At 44.2% G+C, this 16,761-nt stretch overlaps 1 protein-coding gene across 1 annotated transcript in view; it reads left to right on the top strand.

Annotated features, from left to right (window-relative positions):
* EMILIN2 (elastin microfibril interfacer 2) overlaps window positions 1–16,761 on the top strand; it is a 53,556-nt gene that overhangs the window by 24,407 nt on the left and 12,388 nt on the right. The window contains exons 3-4 of the mRNA XM_019665093.1: window positions 4,852–5,027; window positions 9,038–10,966. Of these exons, the coding sequence (XP_019520638.1) occupies window positions 4,852–5,027; window positions 9,038–10,966 (2,105 nt within the window). The remainder of the gene's footprint in view (window positions 1–4,851; window positions 5,028–9,037; window positions 10,967–16,761) is intronic.

The following is a 16,761-nucleotide window of genomic DNA, read 5'->3' as shown; positions in this document are numbered from 1 at the left end:
AATTACTGTGGCTGGAGTGAACTTCTGCACTGTGGAAAACTTGTAGTAGCTGAATGCAAGATAACCAAGTCTGCCCTGGGTGAGCATTCTGAAACTCAGTGAAATGACTTCTCGCGTGGACATGCTCATTTTCCCTGGCCCCGGGCAGGCGGTTAGCTCTCCAGGCCCAGGGTGCTCCCTACCAGAGAGAGGGAAGCACCTCTTCTAGCTGGCTTCCTTTTTTATCCTCTCAGTCCCATTCCAGTCAACGCTGCGCAGCACCACACATGCACAATGAAGCAAGAAGAGTTGGCTCCAGATTTTTGAGGGCAAGCCAGTGACTGAAAGAAGAGTTTACTAGAAAGTCTGTTTTTGAGAGAAATATTGGTCGAGCAAGTGTCTCCAGTGGGTCACCGGGCTTTCGATTTGCGCAATTGGAGTGGCTTATGTTAAAATTCAGGTAAATACTAAATGCAGGGAAAAGAGCCTTACCTTATGGAACAGCTGTCTAGAATGTAGACGATCCTCTGCCAGTGATGTGTGGTTAATTTTCAGAGAAATGTTCTACTTGCAGCTCTAGGGATGTGGGAGGAGAAAGATGACTGGTGGATGTGAGATAGAAATCCAGAGATGAACAGACAGGCATGTGCCTGTTGTTCTTCCCTTGACCATTTCATGACTCTAGGCTGGCTAGCCCTGTCCAGTGGAATTTTCTGTGATGATGGAGATGTACTAGCCACATGTGGCTGTCGAATACTTGAAATGTGGCTAGTGTGACTGAGGAACTAAATGTTCAATTTTATTTAATTTTAATTAGTTTAAACGTAAAAAGCCACATGTGATTAATGGCTACTTTATCAGACAGCACAACTCTAGGTCACCTGGTGTGTAATTCTTATCCAGTTCATCATGACCTGAGAACCCTGGAGTTTGTTTTGGTTCTGGGAAGACTTGGGATGCACATCTGCTCAGGGTTAGACCTGAGGATAACTCTGGAGTTTTTAATATGGACATTGAACTCCTCAAAACCTTGTCAGAAGTAGACCTAGTATCATTAATTATTGTTTGATTAATCAATTATCAATTGATTAATAATTGTTTATTGAGCACCTACAATAGGACAGACACTGTGTTCAATAGTAGGGATATTGTAGAGAACAAAACCCACAGGCATCCTTGCCCTGACAGGGCTTATGGTCTGCAGGGAAGAACATTGCACAAGCAAATGCAATCGTGAATTGAAGCATGTTAGGAAGGAGTCCTTGTGGGCTAATGTCAAATGGAGGCATAGTCATTTTGTCACCTTCTATTCGATAGGGACACTTCTAGTCATGTTCATGTCGTCCCTGAACTCTATTTCAACTTTTTCAGTCCTTTCCACCTTCCTAATCATTAGAATTTCCTTGGGCCAGTCTGGTGTCTTTAACAGAGAGGCTGAACTCGTAAAAATGGTGAACCCTTCTTTCACCCCAAAAAAACGTTTTGGGGAGAGGAGCGTTGGGGAGAGTGGGTGTGGCTGAGGCAGGGGTCAGGGGCAGGCCCAGGTGGTGGAGCAGATCACTGCCACAGCCTCCAGGCCTCCCCTCCCCCACAGGGTGCCAGAGGCCGTGGTGTACCTGGGCTATGGGGACAGGATGCTGTTACAGTCTTGCCCTGCAACTGGGATGGGGGCCAAGGCTGCAGCCTGAGCCAGCCTTCTAGTTCTCCCAGCACAGCCTGGCTATCGTTTTGGCTGTCAGTCTCTGGGTTCGGTGCCCCCCAGCTGGGTGCAGTGAGTTAGCTGATTCAGTAAGTATTTATTGAGCATCTCTGTGCACTCCCAGCCCAAGGGCGCTGGTATCTCGTGGGCTGCTTTGGCTTTATTCGCTTCCCTGCCTGGTTGTTCAGCCCTGACTGCTTCAGAGGCTCCCAGCTCCTAGTTCTGGGGGAGGATGGGTTCCCTGGGTCTGGGGCTGTGCTTCTCAACTCTGGCGGTGCTTGACAATTACTCAGGGAGTTTTTGAAAGGTACAGTGCTTGGGTGCCCCCTGCCCCCAAACCAATTAAAATTAGAATTGTTGGGGGTAAAGGCCTAGGCATTTTTATAAAGCTCCCTGGCCAGGATATCATCCTGTGCCCTGGCTAATGGGGGGAGGGGGTCCAGAAATCCTAATGGGTTCTTCCTCATCTCTGGGGAACCTCCCATTAGGCTCCTATGGAAGCAGGAACCCCATTTCTGTGGGGAAATCCCAGTAGGACTGTGGGGCTGGAGAACCCCTAATCTCCTCCCCTCCTCTTCCCCAAATTGAGGCCCAAGTTCTTGAGGCCGGCTCTGGAATCTGTGTCATCATGCACGGAGAAGTGGAATGTTAGCGTTCCCACAGTTAGAGTGGCCACCTGATCGTTTTCAGCTGTCACTGGGAAGGCCTCTTCCACATGCTGGACCTGACAACTTTTGTTAGAGACACTGTCAACCTGAACTCCATTGCCTGAAACTGGAAACCCTATACAGCAAGCCAGTTAGGGGAAGGGTGGGAGTGGGGAATGTGTGTGAGGGCGGAGAGGAAGACGGGAACTCCAGGGTGCTTCCCTCAGTTCTGAGCTGGCTCCAAAATAATAACAGGCTTAAAAGAAAAGAATGAAGTGCATTGAAAAAGCAAGAGCTTTCTTACGCCCGGCCTAGCAGCGAGGGGTTAAGGCCCTGTGAGTGGGATAGGAGGAGGTCATCCCTCTTCCCCAGGGCATCCGAGCCTCATGTTTTGCTCTCCTAGTCCTGGCTTAGCCACATCCAAAAGGGTTTAATATGGGCTGTCATCTACTGGCACATGAATAAAACCCAAGAGCAAACACATTTTCACATTCAGTGTTAAATGCTCAGAGGAACCAAGTTTTTCTGAGATTACACATTTTTCCAGCATTATGCTGTACTTGAGCATTCAAAACAATGAAGTGGAATTTTTCTTTCTTTTATAGTTTCTAGGACCACACAGGAGAGTCTTTTGGTAGGTGGATGGTCGGAGCCAAGGCCTTGCGTGTACCTGGACCAAATTAGACACTCAGGAGAATGTTTGCTGAATGGGGGGGCCTTCTTATTCAGATGTCCTTCTAGAACATATCTGGGTGGGTGAGGCCGTTTCAAATTTAGGGCAAGTGCTAGAGAGACTCACTGCTTCTGCATGCTGGGAGGCCATGTGGGATACAGGGGAGACCACTTGGGTTTAAATCCCAGCCCTGCCCTTCCTGGCCATTAGAACTTGAACAAGTTACTTAGCCTCCATGAATCTGTTTTCTCCTTTGTGAAAAGAGGAAAATCTGAATTGTGGCGCCTTAATGGGGGATGTGGGAATGAGAGAGAGAGAATGAGGCACCTAGGATGGAGGTCTTACCCTCCTTCTTACCCCTCACTCCTGGAGCAGCCCTTCTTTTCTGTTTATTGGTCTTTCTCTTCAATTCTCATTGAAAAAGGCTCCCACCAGACCTTCTCAAAATCTGCATGCCCAGGACCCACTGCAGACCAATTAAATCCAAACCTCTGAGGGTGAGACCCAGGCTTTGGTAGTTTTTTACATTTCCCCGGTGATTCTGATGCACGGCCAAGGTGAGAACCACCGCCTTAAAAGACAAAGTGAAACAGGGACAATGAGAGGAACTGGGACCCTAACACTTGGGGCAGCACTGTCAGGGCTTTCTTGGAATTCTGAAGGGACACTTGACCTGTCCTGGTGGTAGAGTAGATCCTTACATTTGAGGTTTTAGGTGACGTGGTTTCGACCCTCATGGAAGATGCCAAAGGTTCATTACATGTAGTAATCTGTAATTTTCTCAGGAACCTACCTTTGAACTCCGCCCACCAGACTGGCGCCTGAGATGGGGTTGTTTGGCTAGTGCAAGGGCCGCAGGTCACCTGGCAACTGGTCCAGGCGAACCCTGCCCCACCCCCAGCATCATACAGCAACCGTAGGGAAGTGATACAAAGCCTCTTTCTTTTCTGGGAATTGGCCCTCTGAAAGACAACTGCTGGTGCTGGTGTTTAAAATGAAGAGAAAGGGAGGAGGTTCAAGAGAGTCATGGTTCCAAGCCAGGAATTGGGGTAAATTGAAGACCTGGCTTGCTTCTGAGCTGCACTCTTGCAGCCATCCCTCTGAGTGCCCAGGGGCTGCTAGACTGTCACTGTCTGTTCTAGGCCCACCCCCAGATCTCGGTCTGGAGGATTTTACAGGTCATCGAAGGGCCTCTGTGTAATATGAAAGTGTTTCAGGGAACGTGAAGTTTTAAAGAGGAATTTTGAATGGTTCCAATTCTGCCTCCTTATTTCTGTCATTAGCTGTATGAATCAGGACATCTTTTTAAAAAGATCTGAACACAAATAGCATCAGATGCCATCTCCAAAGGATCACAGCCTGCTACCTGTGCTAGTTTAGGGACAGAAGGTGCTGGGATAAATATCTGGATGCTATGGGAGACAAGGATGCCAGGGATGTTTCTTTAAAACACAGAACAAAACAACTCTAAGTGACACATGACAACATCTCCACAAAGCAGTGAATTGAAGAAATTTGTTGGCGAAACAAAAGCTCAGTTTGTAAAAAAATGTCCGTGTCCGATGGGAATTGTGGGGCCAAGTTTTTCTAAGTTTTCTTTTCCCGGGACTTTAGTGGGAGGGGAGCTGGTGGATCTAAACGATGAAGGAAGGAGGCCAATAGGATTTTGGCTGAGCCCCAGGGGATCAGGGCTGGACTGAGGAGAGCAGTGACTTTTTTTCCAGTTCAGCCTGGAGAGAACAGACAAGGCCCTGAGTGACCTGGATCCTCTTCGTTAGGGCCCAACTCTGGGAGGACCAGAGGTACTTCCAACAGCAGCCAGTAAAGAGAGATGCCGCCTTTTTCTTTGGCAGGTATCGTGTGAACTTCAGACCCAGATATGTCACCAGGTACAAGATGGTGTCACAGTTGGAATGGAGGTGCTGCCCTGGCTTTAGAGGAGCAGATTGCCAAGAAGGTTCCAGAGATCCCATGAAGACTCCACGCCCCACGCCTGCTCGGCCTCGAAACAGCTTCAAGAAACCCACGGGTAACTTCTGATTTGTATTGTACTTGCTGTGCATGGGCCCCACTAATATTTCCAGGGCTCTTCAAACAACAGGACTTATGATTTACAGTGTTGAGCTTTCCAAGATCTTCAAAGAACATGAATATATGCCTGCAGTAGACACATGTGGCACACAAATTTATTTGCAGAAGCAGTAGCAATTGGAAGACAAACTTTTTGCTAGTAAATGGCTTTGTTATGGCCAACTTGGGAAAACCCAGGCCTTAGAAATCAGTGAAGAAGACGCGGATGGTTTCAGACTTGTGTAGCCTGAGGCAGAGATGAGAAGATGAATCGATGCATTGTTAGGTTTTACTTTACTTTCATCTACAAGCTCCTCTAAATCAGAATTTAAAGGAGTTAAAATTGTTTTTTAAAAAATAGGTAAATAGAATCATTCTCATTCTGTTTGGGGTGAGATAGATGCAAAGCTAAGCCTCACATTTGAAGCATACAGTGAGATTGTTCTTACATTTGTTTCTGAATTTCTGTTTTGGAAGTGAAGTAGCAGAAACATGAATAGCTAAGAAAGCAATGGTCATTTTCACCTATAGTACACCTTTAAGTGTGACATCAAGAGAATGACTTGTATGGCTACATTTTTTTTGGTCTTTTTTTTTTTAAGATTTTTTATTGGGGAATTGGAACAGCGCTGGGGAATTGGGGGAAGGAGAACAGACAAGTTGCTGTCGTTTTGTTCTTCAGCGCAGTGTCACTGGCCCTCATATGTGGGATCCGAACCGGGGCCCTCTGGCGTCCCAAGCCAGCTCTTAATCATCGCGCCACTCGGCCGGCCTGGTGTCTTTTTTTTCTATATCACTTTATCTTTTCTCTTTTTAAAGTTGAGTCAGAATAAATGTAACTTAGATTTTTCTCATGAATTCCATGTTTAAGTCGTTTTGAAATGATTATATTTTTCCATGAGGTGTTTCAGTTTTGAAACTGGTAGTTAGTCCCAATGTTGTCCATTAAATAGATTTTCAAATAATGTTTTATTATAAAAGTAATGCATATTAAAGAATGTTTATAAAACATAGGAAAATATTTAAGTAGACGTAATCTTACCACCAAGTGATAACTACTATTTTGTTATAGAACATTACTCTCTTTCCTATATCAGTATGTACATTTTGTCAAAGAAAAATTCATTCATCCCACAAATATTTATTGAGCTTCTATATCTATAATAGGTACTTGGGAAAAGTGAAAAATAAAGCAGACACAGTCCCTGACCTCACTGAAGGCAAACATTAGACAAGTAATTACAATAAATCATGATAGGTACTATGATGGATGGGCACATGTGAAGGTGGTCTCTTGGATTATAATTGTTTATTTTTCTTTTGTTTAGTTTCAGTTTTCATTTTATAAGCTCTACTAGGAAAAACAGTGATTCTCCTCCCCACCCACTTTCCCTTACCAGGGGTAATTGCCTTAAATGTTTCAAGGACCCTTTTGGAATTTACCTCCATATCTATTGACTTCTCATTACGGAAGCGAGGATCTGACTCTTTCATCTACTCTCCAACACACTGCTCCTATACCTCCATCTGTTCCATAAAGTTATACTGTATTTTTCTTTATTCAATATTTACTGTTTACATTGTAGTAACTATGTAGGTAATATTTACAGGTATAGTGTGCTATGAATATGTTGCCTTTCCTACACAGACTTTTGATTTCTATAGAGTTAATAATGATCTTATATTTTTCTTTGCTTGGTTTTCTATGTTTCTATTCCTATTTCAACCCAAACTTTCGTCTGGTTATCTAAATGTCCTCTCAGTATATTCAGATACATCCGTTTCATCTTCCTTAAGAAATTTCTCCTAGAGCCTTCTCGCCCGCACCATCGTCTATTCCTGGTTCACAGTTGCTGCCCTGGGATCTTAACTTGCCTCTCTCTTTATTGAGTTTTGTACCTCCTGCTTGCTGTTTCTCAGTTTATGCCCTTGTTTTGGTAGAGCACATCTTCTAGGAGTTTTATGAGATGGTTGGATGGGGATAAACTTTTTCATATTTTGTAGTCTGAAAATATTTTTGCTTTAGTTTCAAAATTCTAGGTTAGAAATAATTTTCCTCCAGAATTTTAAAGCATTACTCAAATTTCCTCTAGCTTCCAATGCAGCTGTAAAGAAGTTCAAAACCATTCTGATTCCCAGTTTTTGTTTTGTGTGTGGGTTTTTTGTTTGTTTTTGTCATTTTAGTGGGAAAGGAAATGAAAGCAAATGCTGATTCACAATCCACTAACAGTATAAAGAACATACTATTTTTGGAACTTATTTTTTAATTTATAATGAACAACTTTCCATGTCATTAAATATTCCACAATACCATTTAATAGCTTTAGAGAGTGTGATTATTTGAACACAATCCCCTACTGATGGTGATTTAGGTTGTTTGTAAGTTTTCATTATTTTAGATAATATTTGAAGAAGCATATCTTCCTGTTAAAACTTTTGATTCACTTCTGATTACTTACTAGAATAAATTTCTCGAAGTATAATTGCAGGGTCAAGAGGATTCTGAGTATTTTGATGCATATTGCCAAATTATTCTTCCAAAAACTTGTAGCAATTCCCAGTCACCAGTAAGATATGAAAGAAACAGTTCCTTTATATACTGGTCTTCCCTTATTCTCCCGCCCTGTTTTTAGTTTCTTTGCTCAGAATAGCATTTCATTTGTATGTGATTCAGTAACTTGTTTTATTCTTCTACTGCCTTGAGATAGAATATGTTTTTCAGCATGGAAAATAAGGTGTTCTTTGCAGTTCTCTGCTTGGGAGTTTGGACATCTGAATTGTCATCTTGGTTTTAATACTAAATTGACTTTAATAAATAATAGCTGTTAGTATGATCGTGTGCAAAAGTTTAGAGGAGATAAAAACAATGAGTGTTAACTCAAATATCTATACCATTTGTATTTACTTCCAGTGTTTGTCAGTGTACATTAATGCATTTTATTTCATTGTAATCTATTTTGTGTTTGACTTTTTCCACCCTACATAATATGTCTCCGCATAGATAGTCCGCAGGCTTGTCGATGTTAACCTCTTTCTAGTATTCCTTTTATCCTACTGAGCGTTCAAGGGCATGGTTTACTTCTTATTCCCCTATTGCCTCAGATGTCGATCATCTCCTTTTTGTTTAATTTCTCTTTCTCTTTATCAGCTTATCTTCACTTTATGACTCATCAAAATCATCTTTATAATATATTTTATTTCTCTTGGGGTATTTCCCAGGGGGGTATATTTCTCAAAGTAGGATTATCAAAAATTCAGTGTTTGTGTTCTCTCGCAAGTGAGCCGTCCTACATGCGGCCATATGACTCCCATTGTTAGGCGATGCCAACAGAATCAATTTCTTTATCTCTCTTTTGCGTTTAGTTTCTCTAACTGCATAACAGTGCTAAACAATGTCTGTGAAACTCTTTTAGCATAGGGATGTTAATAAAAGAGAACATTTAGCAGTTACATGGAAGATAACTTGCTGCTTGCATGATATCATACCTTCCAAGAGCTAATGGGTGGATCTCACTAAAGTGGCTTCTTGTGGTTTTACAGTATGCAGTCAACCATTGGGGTGTGGCTGTAGTTCACTAATGTGGGGATGGTGTGTTCATACGATAAAGTAGATAAAGAATATCTCCCTTCAGGATGAAAGAGACCATTGAGTATCTATTATGTGCTATGTACATATTCTCTTACCAATCCTAGGAGGGAAGATAGTACCTCTGCTTCATAGCTGAGGCAAATTCACAGACATTAACTTGATTAAGGGCAGACAGTAAACCGCAGAGGTAGAATTCAAGTGGAGGCTTGTTTGACTCAAAGCTCGTAGTCTTTTCACTCTACCACAATAGTTACCTGTGGTAAGATGGACCTGGAAGTGAAGGTTTAAGTGTATTCTATATGTACCCTGTTTATTTTCTTTGTAGAAACCATGTAAAGGTAGAAAATATTTAGTCATGTCCAACTCTTTCTTTGTAACAGACAATGAACCAAGCCAAGTCTCAGAGCCTGAAAAGACTTTGCCACCATCTCAAGCAGGAGAACCAAGTCAGACAGTGGATCCAAAGCAGGAGCCCCAAGAACTTCAGAATAAGAAAATCCAGGTGCTTGAGGAGAAGGTTCTCCAACTCACAAGAACGGTTCTTGATCTCCAGTCATCCATGGCTGGCGTGAACAAAAACCTCAAACGTACCATTCATGATGATGCCAGCAAAATGCCGGCACCATGGCTCAGTAACCTGCACCCCCAGCCCATGCCTGACAGTGCCGTTGATACAGACAGAGAAACAGCCCAGCTTCCTGGTGTCATCGACAATAAGGAATCTGGCATGAAGGATATCAAGTCCGAATTGGCCGAAGTCAAGGATGCTCTGAAGACTAAGAGTGACAAGCTAGAAGAGCTGGATGGGAAAGTGAAGGGTTATGAAGGGCAGCTCAAGCAGCTCCAGGAGGCTGCCCAGGGCCCAACAGTGACCATGACAACCAATGAGCTCTACCAAGCTTATGTCGATAGTAAGGTCGATGCCCTGAGAGAGGAGCTCATGGAGGGAATGGACAGAAAGCTGGCTGATCTGAAGAATTCATGTGAGTACAAGCTGATTAGTCTCCCACAGCATTGTGATGACTATGGGAGCAGCTACCTAGGAGTGATTGAGCTTATAGGAGAAAAGGAAACAAACCTGAGAAAAGAAATAAATGACCTTCGAGCCCGGCTACAAGATCCTTCAGTTCGATCAAATTGCTGTGATGGTGAAAAGAATGGTGACTTTGGGCAACAAATCAAAATATTAGACCAGAAAATTGAAAGAGTTGCTGAAGCCACCAGGATACTGAATGGGCGACTGGACAATGAGTTTGACCGACTCATAGTTCCAGAGTCAGACGTGGACTTTGATGCAAGATGGAATGAACTAGATGCAAAGATCAATGTGACAGAGAAGAATGCGGAAGAACATTGCTTTTACATTGAAGAAACCCTTCGGGGGACCATTAATGGAGAGGTAGATGACTTGAAGCAACTTCTTGATCAGAAAATACAGTCTCTGGAAGAGCGTCTGGGGAGCGTTCTCTTAGAAATGGCGAACAGCACTGATGCAGAACTCACTCCCCCAGCATCAGCCCTACCAGGTGTTTCAGGGGCTGGGAATGAACAGGTTATGATGGAATTAAACCAACTGAAGAACAAAGTTCAAGTTGTCGAGGATATTTGCCTACAGAACTTTCAGGGAGAGCTTCATGGGATAGAAGATATTTTGCCAAATGGAGAAGGCCACACAGTGGGTGATAGTTTGAACCTTTTGAAATCTCTAAATGACAGGATGCATAGGAATTTTCAAGAAACCGAACGTAGCATCCAGAAACTTCAACAAGATTTTAGTTTTCTTTATTCTCAACTAAACCACACAGAAGATGACATGAATCATGTTCAGAATGAGCTGAGCAAGTGTAGAGAAGGTAAAAATGCTGGAGTCGGTGGGTTTTCTAAGGGGGGTGAGCAAGAAAAGATGGTCGAGCCCCTCCCATCTCCCCAGGACCCCATGGCTCATTGCTGTGGCCAGCTGGAGGACAGGTGGCAGAAACTCCAGAGTCGGGTCCTCTCTGAGCTGGATACTTGTAAGCAAAATACACACGGAGTCCAGAGGGAGGTCTCCCTGGTTGAGGACAGGGTATCTCAGATGGAGAACACTTGCAGCAAACTGGACTCCATCTCAGGAAGTCTTCAGAGGATCAAGGAAGGGCTCAACAAGCATGTCGGCAGCCTGTGGAGTTGTGTCAGGCAGATGAATGGGACACTCCGGTCACATTCCAGAGACATTTCTGGCCTGAAGAATTCTGTCCAGCAGTTTTATAGTCATGTTTTTCAGATTTCTACTGACTTGCAAGATCTGATCAAATTCCAGCCATCAGCAAGTAAGTTGACCTTTACAATGTCATTTCTTGTATGTGTTTGCAGCATGTATTGTGCTAGATTTTGAACAGTTCATGGAATTAACTCTATCCGTGCTACCCAAAGTATGCTTCGTAGATTGGTGCCAGTTTGTGAATTGTCTGGTCCTGAGTAGTAATGAGATCAATATCAACATAGAGAGTAAGTATTTAGAAATTTATATAGTCACTTGACATCATCGTAGTATTCAAGCACATGTGTGTGGGCTGCGTCCAAGAACTGTTGTCTTCTGGTCCAGCGCACATCTCCTTTGTGTCTCCCAGAGTTGAATGCCAAATTATTGGGTCCTAAGGACTTTTTGAGGGTCAGCTGTGTGCCCAGAAGGACCCCACTTCCTGACCTATTCTCTCCCTGTTTTCTTTTTCCTTCTCCTCCCCTTTGGGCCTTTATCGCCTTTTCCATCCTGCTCAGCTCAGATGATAAAGGCCCTTATGCACTGAGATTTCGTGGCCTGGTGTGAGCCTATAGGATTTTATGATTGAGTCCCGGCTGAGACATAAAACCCGATGAGGGGAAGGCTGGAGCTTGAGAGGCAGATGAGCCCTGGCCTTGCTGAGGAGAGCTAGGACCAGATTCTCAGGAGGTGTGGGGAGGGTCTGAGGTAGTCAGAGATAAGGGCTTTGTAGAAAGGAGTTACCCAGGCCAACCAGGAGCAGGAAGCTAGCCTCTGCCCCAGCGTTGGGCTCACTGGTGCGCACTATTTATAATCATCCCTCTCCTCCCTAGGCCCACACAGCTCCTGTAGGTCTGAAATGTTGAGTAAAGGTCATAAGACTATGCGTGTGTTTGTAGAATGATTGTCCCTTGTGGTGACAGTGCTGTCTGGACAGTGCTTTATAATAAAAGATCGAACCAGATATTTCCCGTTGATTTGTAACTCCCAGGCAGTGTGGACGCTGTGTTAACTCTTTCACACTTGTCTGTTGAAGTAGCCTTTAAATAGAATATGACTTCCAAAAGATTATCCTTTTGGAATGAACTCACTGTGGTGCATGTGAAATGCATGGACATTCAGGAATTTCATTGATTGCAAAGAGCCAAAAATAACCAAGTATAGCTTTATCTGTCCTTGCGTAGCATCCAGGCTAGGAGATCTGTGACCTGAGTATTAGAGGTTCATGGGCAAATCAGGAGTTAAGGTCACAGTGAAAGTCACACATCAACTTGTGAGAAGTCAACAGAACACAGAACATTCATTGAGTACTTACTATGTGCAAGGCTCTGCGAGGGTAGCATTTTCGGTCACAATGGTGGAGACACACACAGGTCTGCAGAGAGAAGGAGTGAGACTGTATGTAAAGGTCCAGTGAGTAGTGTAGGGGTTATGCTTTTAGTTCATAGGATCTTACTGAACCCTTATTGTGTGATAGGTAATGAGCTGTGTGTGTGGAGTATGTGGGTGACAATGTATGTGACGATGACAGTATGCGGGGAAGCAAGCAGACAGGGTTGGCACAGGAATGGGTTTGTATAGGCACACTGGGCTTGTGGAGAAGCACCCACAGCCACAGTGGAAGTTGGGGAGGGCTTCTCAGAGGAGAGAGCCCCTAAGCTGAGTCTTTAAGGTTGAATAGGTTGAGAGTTCAGAGGCTGGCAAGGTGAGGAGTGAGGTGGAGTGATAAGAGAAACTTCTGCAGGCAGGTGTTACTACTGGTGCTAATAATTGAGGAATGGGTATGATTCTGAAAAGCAGGAGGAGGGAGGGTGTATCTGGTGAGGAGTTACTGTGAATGAATCAGTTATTTATTGCCGTGTAACAGCCTACCCCAAATCTTGATGGCTTAAAACAACAAAGATGTATTATTGTCCACTATTCTGTGGGTCAGAAACGCGGGCAGGGCTTGGCTTGGTTTGGTGGTTTTTCTGCTCCTTTCAGCATTGGCTTGAGTCACCTACTTGGCTGCAATCAGCTGGCATTGGGCCCAGCTGGGCTGGAAAGTCCAGGAAGACTTTAGTCACATGTCTGTGCCTCAGGATTTCTCCACATGGCCATTCTCCCTCTCTCCAAGTGGCTAACTTGGGCTTCCTCACAGCATGGTGGTATCAGGGTAGTCAGATTTATTACATGGCAACTGGCCGTAAGAGAAGATAGAAGACTAGGCCTGCCTCTGACATGGTGTCATTTCTGCCACATTCTGTTTGTTAAAGCAAGTTAGCTCTTGAAGGGTGATGTGACTTGTATGTGTCAGGAGGGAGGGAATATTAATGATAGTCCTTATGTCGCCCACCATGAGCAAAGGGCCAGGGGTGAGGATGCAGCAGCCAGTGACCAGCTTGCTGGACGAGGGATGTGAACTCTGGTGTTTCTACTCAATCTGCTGTCCTGTTCACAGATCCCATTCTTTTCTTCAGAAGCATCCCTAACAGGGGCTGAATTACCCAGGAGGCAGCCAGTGAGGGAATAGAGGGGCTTCAGCTGATGTTCACATAGATCCAAATCTCTCTTATCTCCCTCCCATAGTACACATGTTTGGTTATTTTGGGGGACAACAGGTCCATGACTTTCATCTAGGACTTGGACAAGTGCCTAACTTCCAAAAGGTGGAGAACTGCTGTATTTTCATCACTGTCTCACTGTCTCACCTTCAGCTCAGTGAAGTGGGGGTGATGCCCCTCTCCTGGCCCCTGTACACTCCCACCCATTCATTCATTTAACAGATATTTACTGAGTCATGTCCTAGTGCTGACGTTTCAGCCCACATAGATCTTACAGTCTAGCTGGGGAGACAGAGACAGACAATGCACAGCCAAGAAAATAAAGATCTGACTTCAGCTAGTAATCAGTGTGTGGAGAAAGATACAACAGAACAAGACAATTGAGATTGGGGGACATTATATTTTAGGGGAGTGCTCAGGGAGGGTTGCTCAGTGGAGATAACGTTTGAGCAGAAATATGAATAAAATGAGGGGGCAAGCCCTGCAGAGATCTGTGGGACAAGTGTTTCAGGCAGAGGGAAGAGTGTGTTCAAAGGCCCTGAGGTAGGAATAAGTTTGCCCTGTTGAAAACGCAGAATGACAATTTGATCAAGTCTTAGCAAGGGGAAACGTCATAGGCAGCGAGGTCAGAGAGGGGGTAGGAACCAGATCATGTAGGATTTTACCGGCTATGATAAAGGATTTGGATTTTCAGTACAGTGAGAAACTATCAGAGGCTTTTGAGCCAGAAAGTGACTATTATTTCCCAGGTTTGCAATCCTAGCTACTCCATACTTTCTCTGTGACTTTGAGCAAGTTACTTATCTACCTAAGGCCTCACTTTATGCATCTGTTAATTGGAAATAATAATACCTCAAAAAGTTGGTATGAGGACTAATATTCCTAAGTAGTGGAGTAGTAAGTAGTCCTCGGTAATCATGCAGTAAACATTACCTATTATTTCAAGCCTCTGTCCCTCTAAGGGATGTTCAGTCCGCTCCCGTCTGGATTTTTCTCCCCTGCTTTTCCTGCAAACGCCCCGGCCTCCAGCCTCAGGAAGGAGCGGGCCTGTCTGTCTGTACAGAGGCTGTGGGATGAGAGATCTGGATGTTGGGCTCCCGGCTGCTTGCAAAATGCTTTAGATAGCCAGAGGGCATTTTCTTCCTCTTTTCCTTTTGTTTTCTTCTATTCTAAATTGAGGGTCAGGTAGGAAGTGTAAAAAGCCTAGCAAACTCCCCTCCCTAGTATTCAGGATTCATGTCCAAATACTTTTGTTGACCAGAAGCTTGGCACTTAGGGCCAAATTAGGTTCTACATGACAAGGATGTTCTTAAGTCCTTTGTTCGTCTGTCCACTTGGCCATTAGGGTTTGGCCCTCTGATTGGACACACGCACACTCATTTTCACAGATGAGCGGAGGCACTGGTCCTTCGTATTTATCACCAGCACCCCTTCCCTTTCCTTTAGTTGGTATCTTTTCCCCACCGTTGGGGTGGGGACAGCTCTGGTGTCTGTCCGCAGTTGAGGAGGAAAGGCAGAGTCTGTTTTCTGCCTGGGCCCCCAGCACCGCCTTGGCCTGCACTGCAGCCTTTGACCGCCCGGCACAGCCCAGCCGTCTCCTGGTCTGACGTAGGTGCTGAACCTGGCCGGACTCCAGGGTTTCTGCTGCTCCTCTTACAGTTGGGAGGAAAGGCGAGTTCCTGGTGTAGAGACAGCTGCGGCTGGTGGGCAGATGAATCATTCTGTGCTTCAGGGAAGCTCCTTCCCTGTGTCACAGTTCCAAGAATGGACATGCCTGCCTAGAATGTCACAGTACGGTTTCAGATCCTCTAGTGACAAAGCACTACTTCCTTTTCCAAATGTCCCACTCTTTCTTCTGCTCATGTCTTAGGGTAATTTCTCATAGTACTTGAATTATATTAGTGACATTTCATTCAGGAGTGCAACAGATTTAAGAATCCCATCTTTATCAAGTTGCTTAATTTAAGATGTACAAGATATGTAAGAATAAAAAAGCATGGATTTTTTCAAATAATTAACCATAAAGCCTGGACAGGGGAAGAGTAGCGTGATATGAATATAATGACAGTTTTGGCCCTCAACTTAAAATCAGCTGAGTTTGGGGCCAGTTTAGGTCTAAGAAAGCGTGATGGCTTTGGAATTTTATAAACATATAAAGGCTAAATAAACTGCATACACTGGGACCGTGCTGACTCCAGACAACACACACTCTTTGACCTTGTGGGCATCTGGTTTTTGTAATGCTCTTTAGTTGGTTTAAATAGCAGCTGCTTTTCTCCATCTTAACCTTGAATTTAGAAGTGCAGTGTTTTGAGGACTGAACTCTCCTATAGCTGCACGCAAAATCCTCTGGAAGCTTAAAGAAAATAAGACCTTCTGAGCTCACTCATGAGATTCCTGCTCAACAGGGACGAGGTGAAACCCAGGAATTTGTAATCAAATTTGTAATTAAAACAATAAACTCCAAGCTCTGGTCCTGGAAGTGGAAGGAAGGCCACTTCACAGGCAATAGGAGACAACTACCCAGGACTAGCTGTGCCCAGAAAGAAGGGGAGAAAAGGGGGCAGAAGGGAGGGTGAGGAGAGAGAAGAAAACCACCAACTTTGACGCCTGCCACAAACAGAAGGGCAACTGTCCATGTGCGAATCTACTAACGGACATTATTCTGTTCGTTATTAATCTGTATCTCCATACGTCTTGATTATTGCAGCTTTATAGTAAGTCTGAAAAATCAGGTAGCATAGATCCTTTCTGCATTTCCATATACATTTTAGAATAGCTTGTGAATGTCTACCAAAAAAAAAAAATTCCTAAGTGATGCTGTTGCTCAGATAGGCGAGACTTCCTCTCTGGGACTCAGATAGTGAATTACTTTCCATTTCAGATGTATTGCCACAGATTTTAACCCATGCAACTAAAGCTGTATCTATATTTCCATGTTGTACCTTTGAGAAAGGTAGACCCATTTTCGCCCAATTCTGTGAGCTTTCTGTGTGTTGACTTCTGGACTCACTTTCTTGGCTCCGCCCACTTGGCTCTGCCCTCTTGAGGAGGAGTCACTATGGGCCCTTCTGTGACGTAACCAACATAGCGCTGCCTTGTACAACCCTGAGGGCTTTATTTCTCTTCATGCCAATCAAAGCCAGAAACACCATGTATGTTGCCATTTGCTCAGAATAGAACCATTCCCGTGAATACACAGTTTCCCTTTATTTGTTGTCAAGAGAACAGTTCAGGTTTTCTGTCAGTTCTGTCTTCAGCCTGAGAACCCGTTCATGTGCCCACGTGTCCTCCACTGAGAAGGCACACCTGCTCTCACCTC

Source organism: Hipposideros armiger, unplaced genomic scaffold (assembly GCF_001890085.2).
Source record: "Hipposideros armiger isolate ML-2016 unplaced genomic scaffold, ASM189008v1 scaffold_433, whole genome shotgun sequence".
Taxonomy (NCBI): Eukaryota; Metazoa; Chordata; class Mammalia; order Chiroptera; family Hipposideridae; genus Hipposideros; species Hipposideros armiger.
Note: the sequence above shows the minus strand (reverse complement) of the source record. Positions and strands in the feature narration are given on the sequence as shown.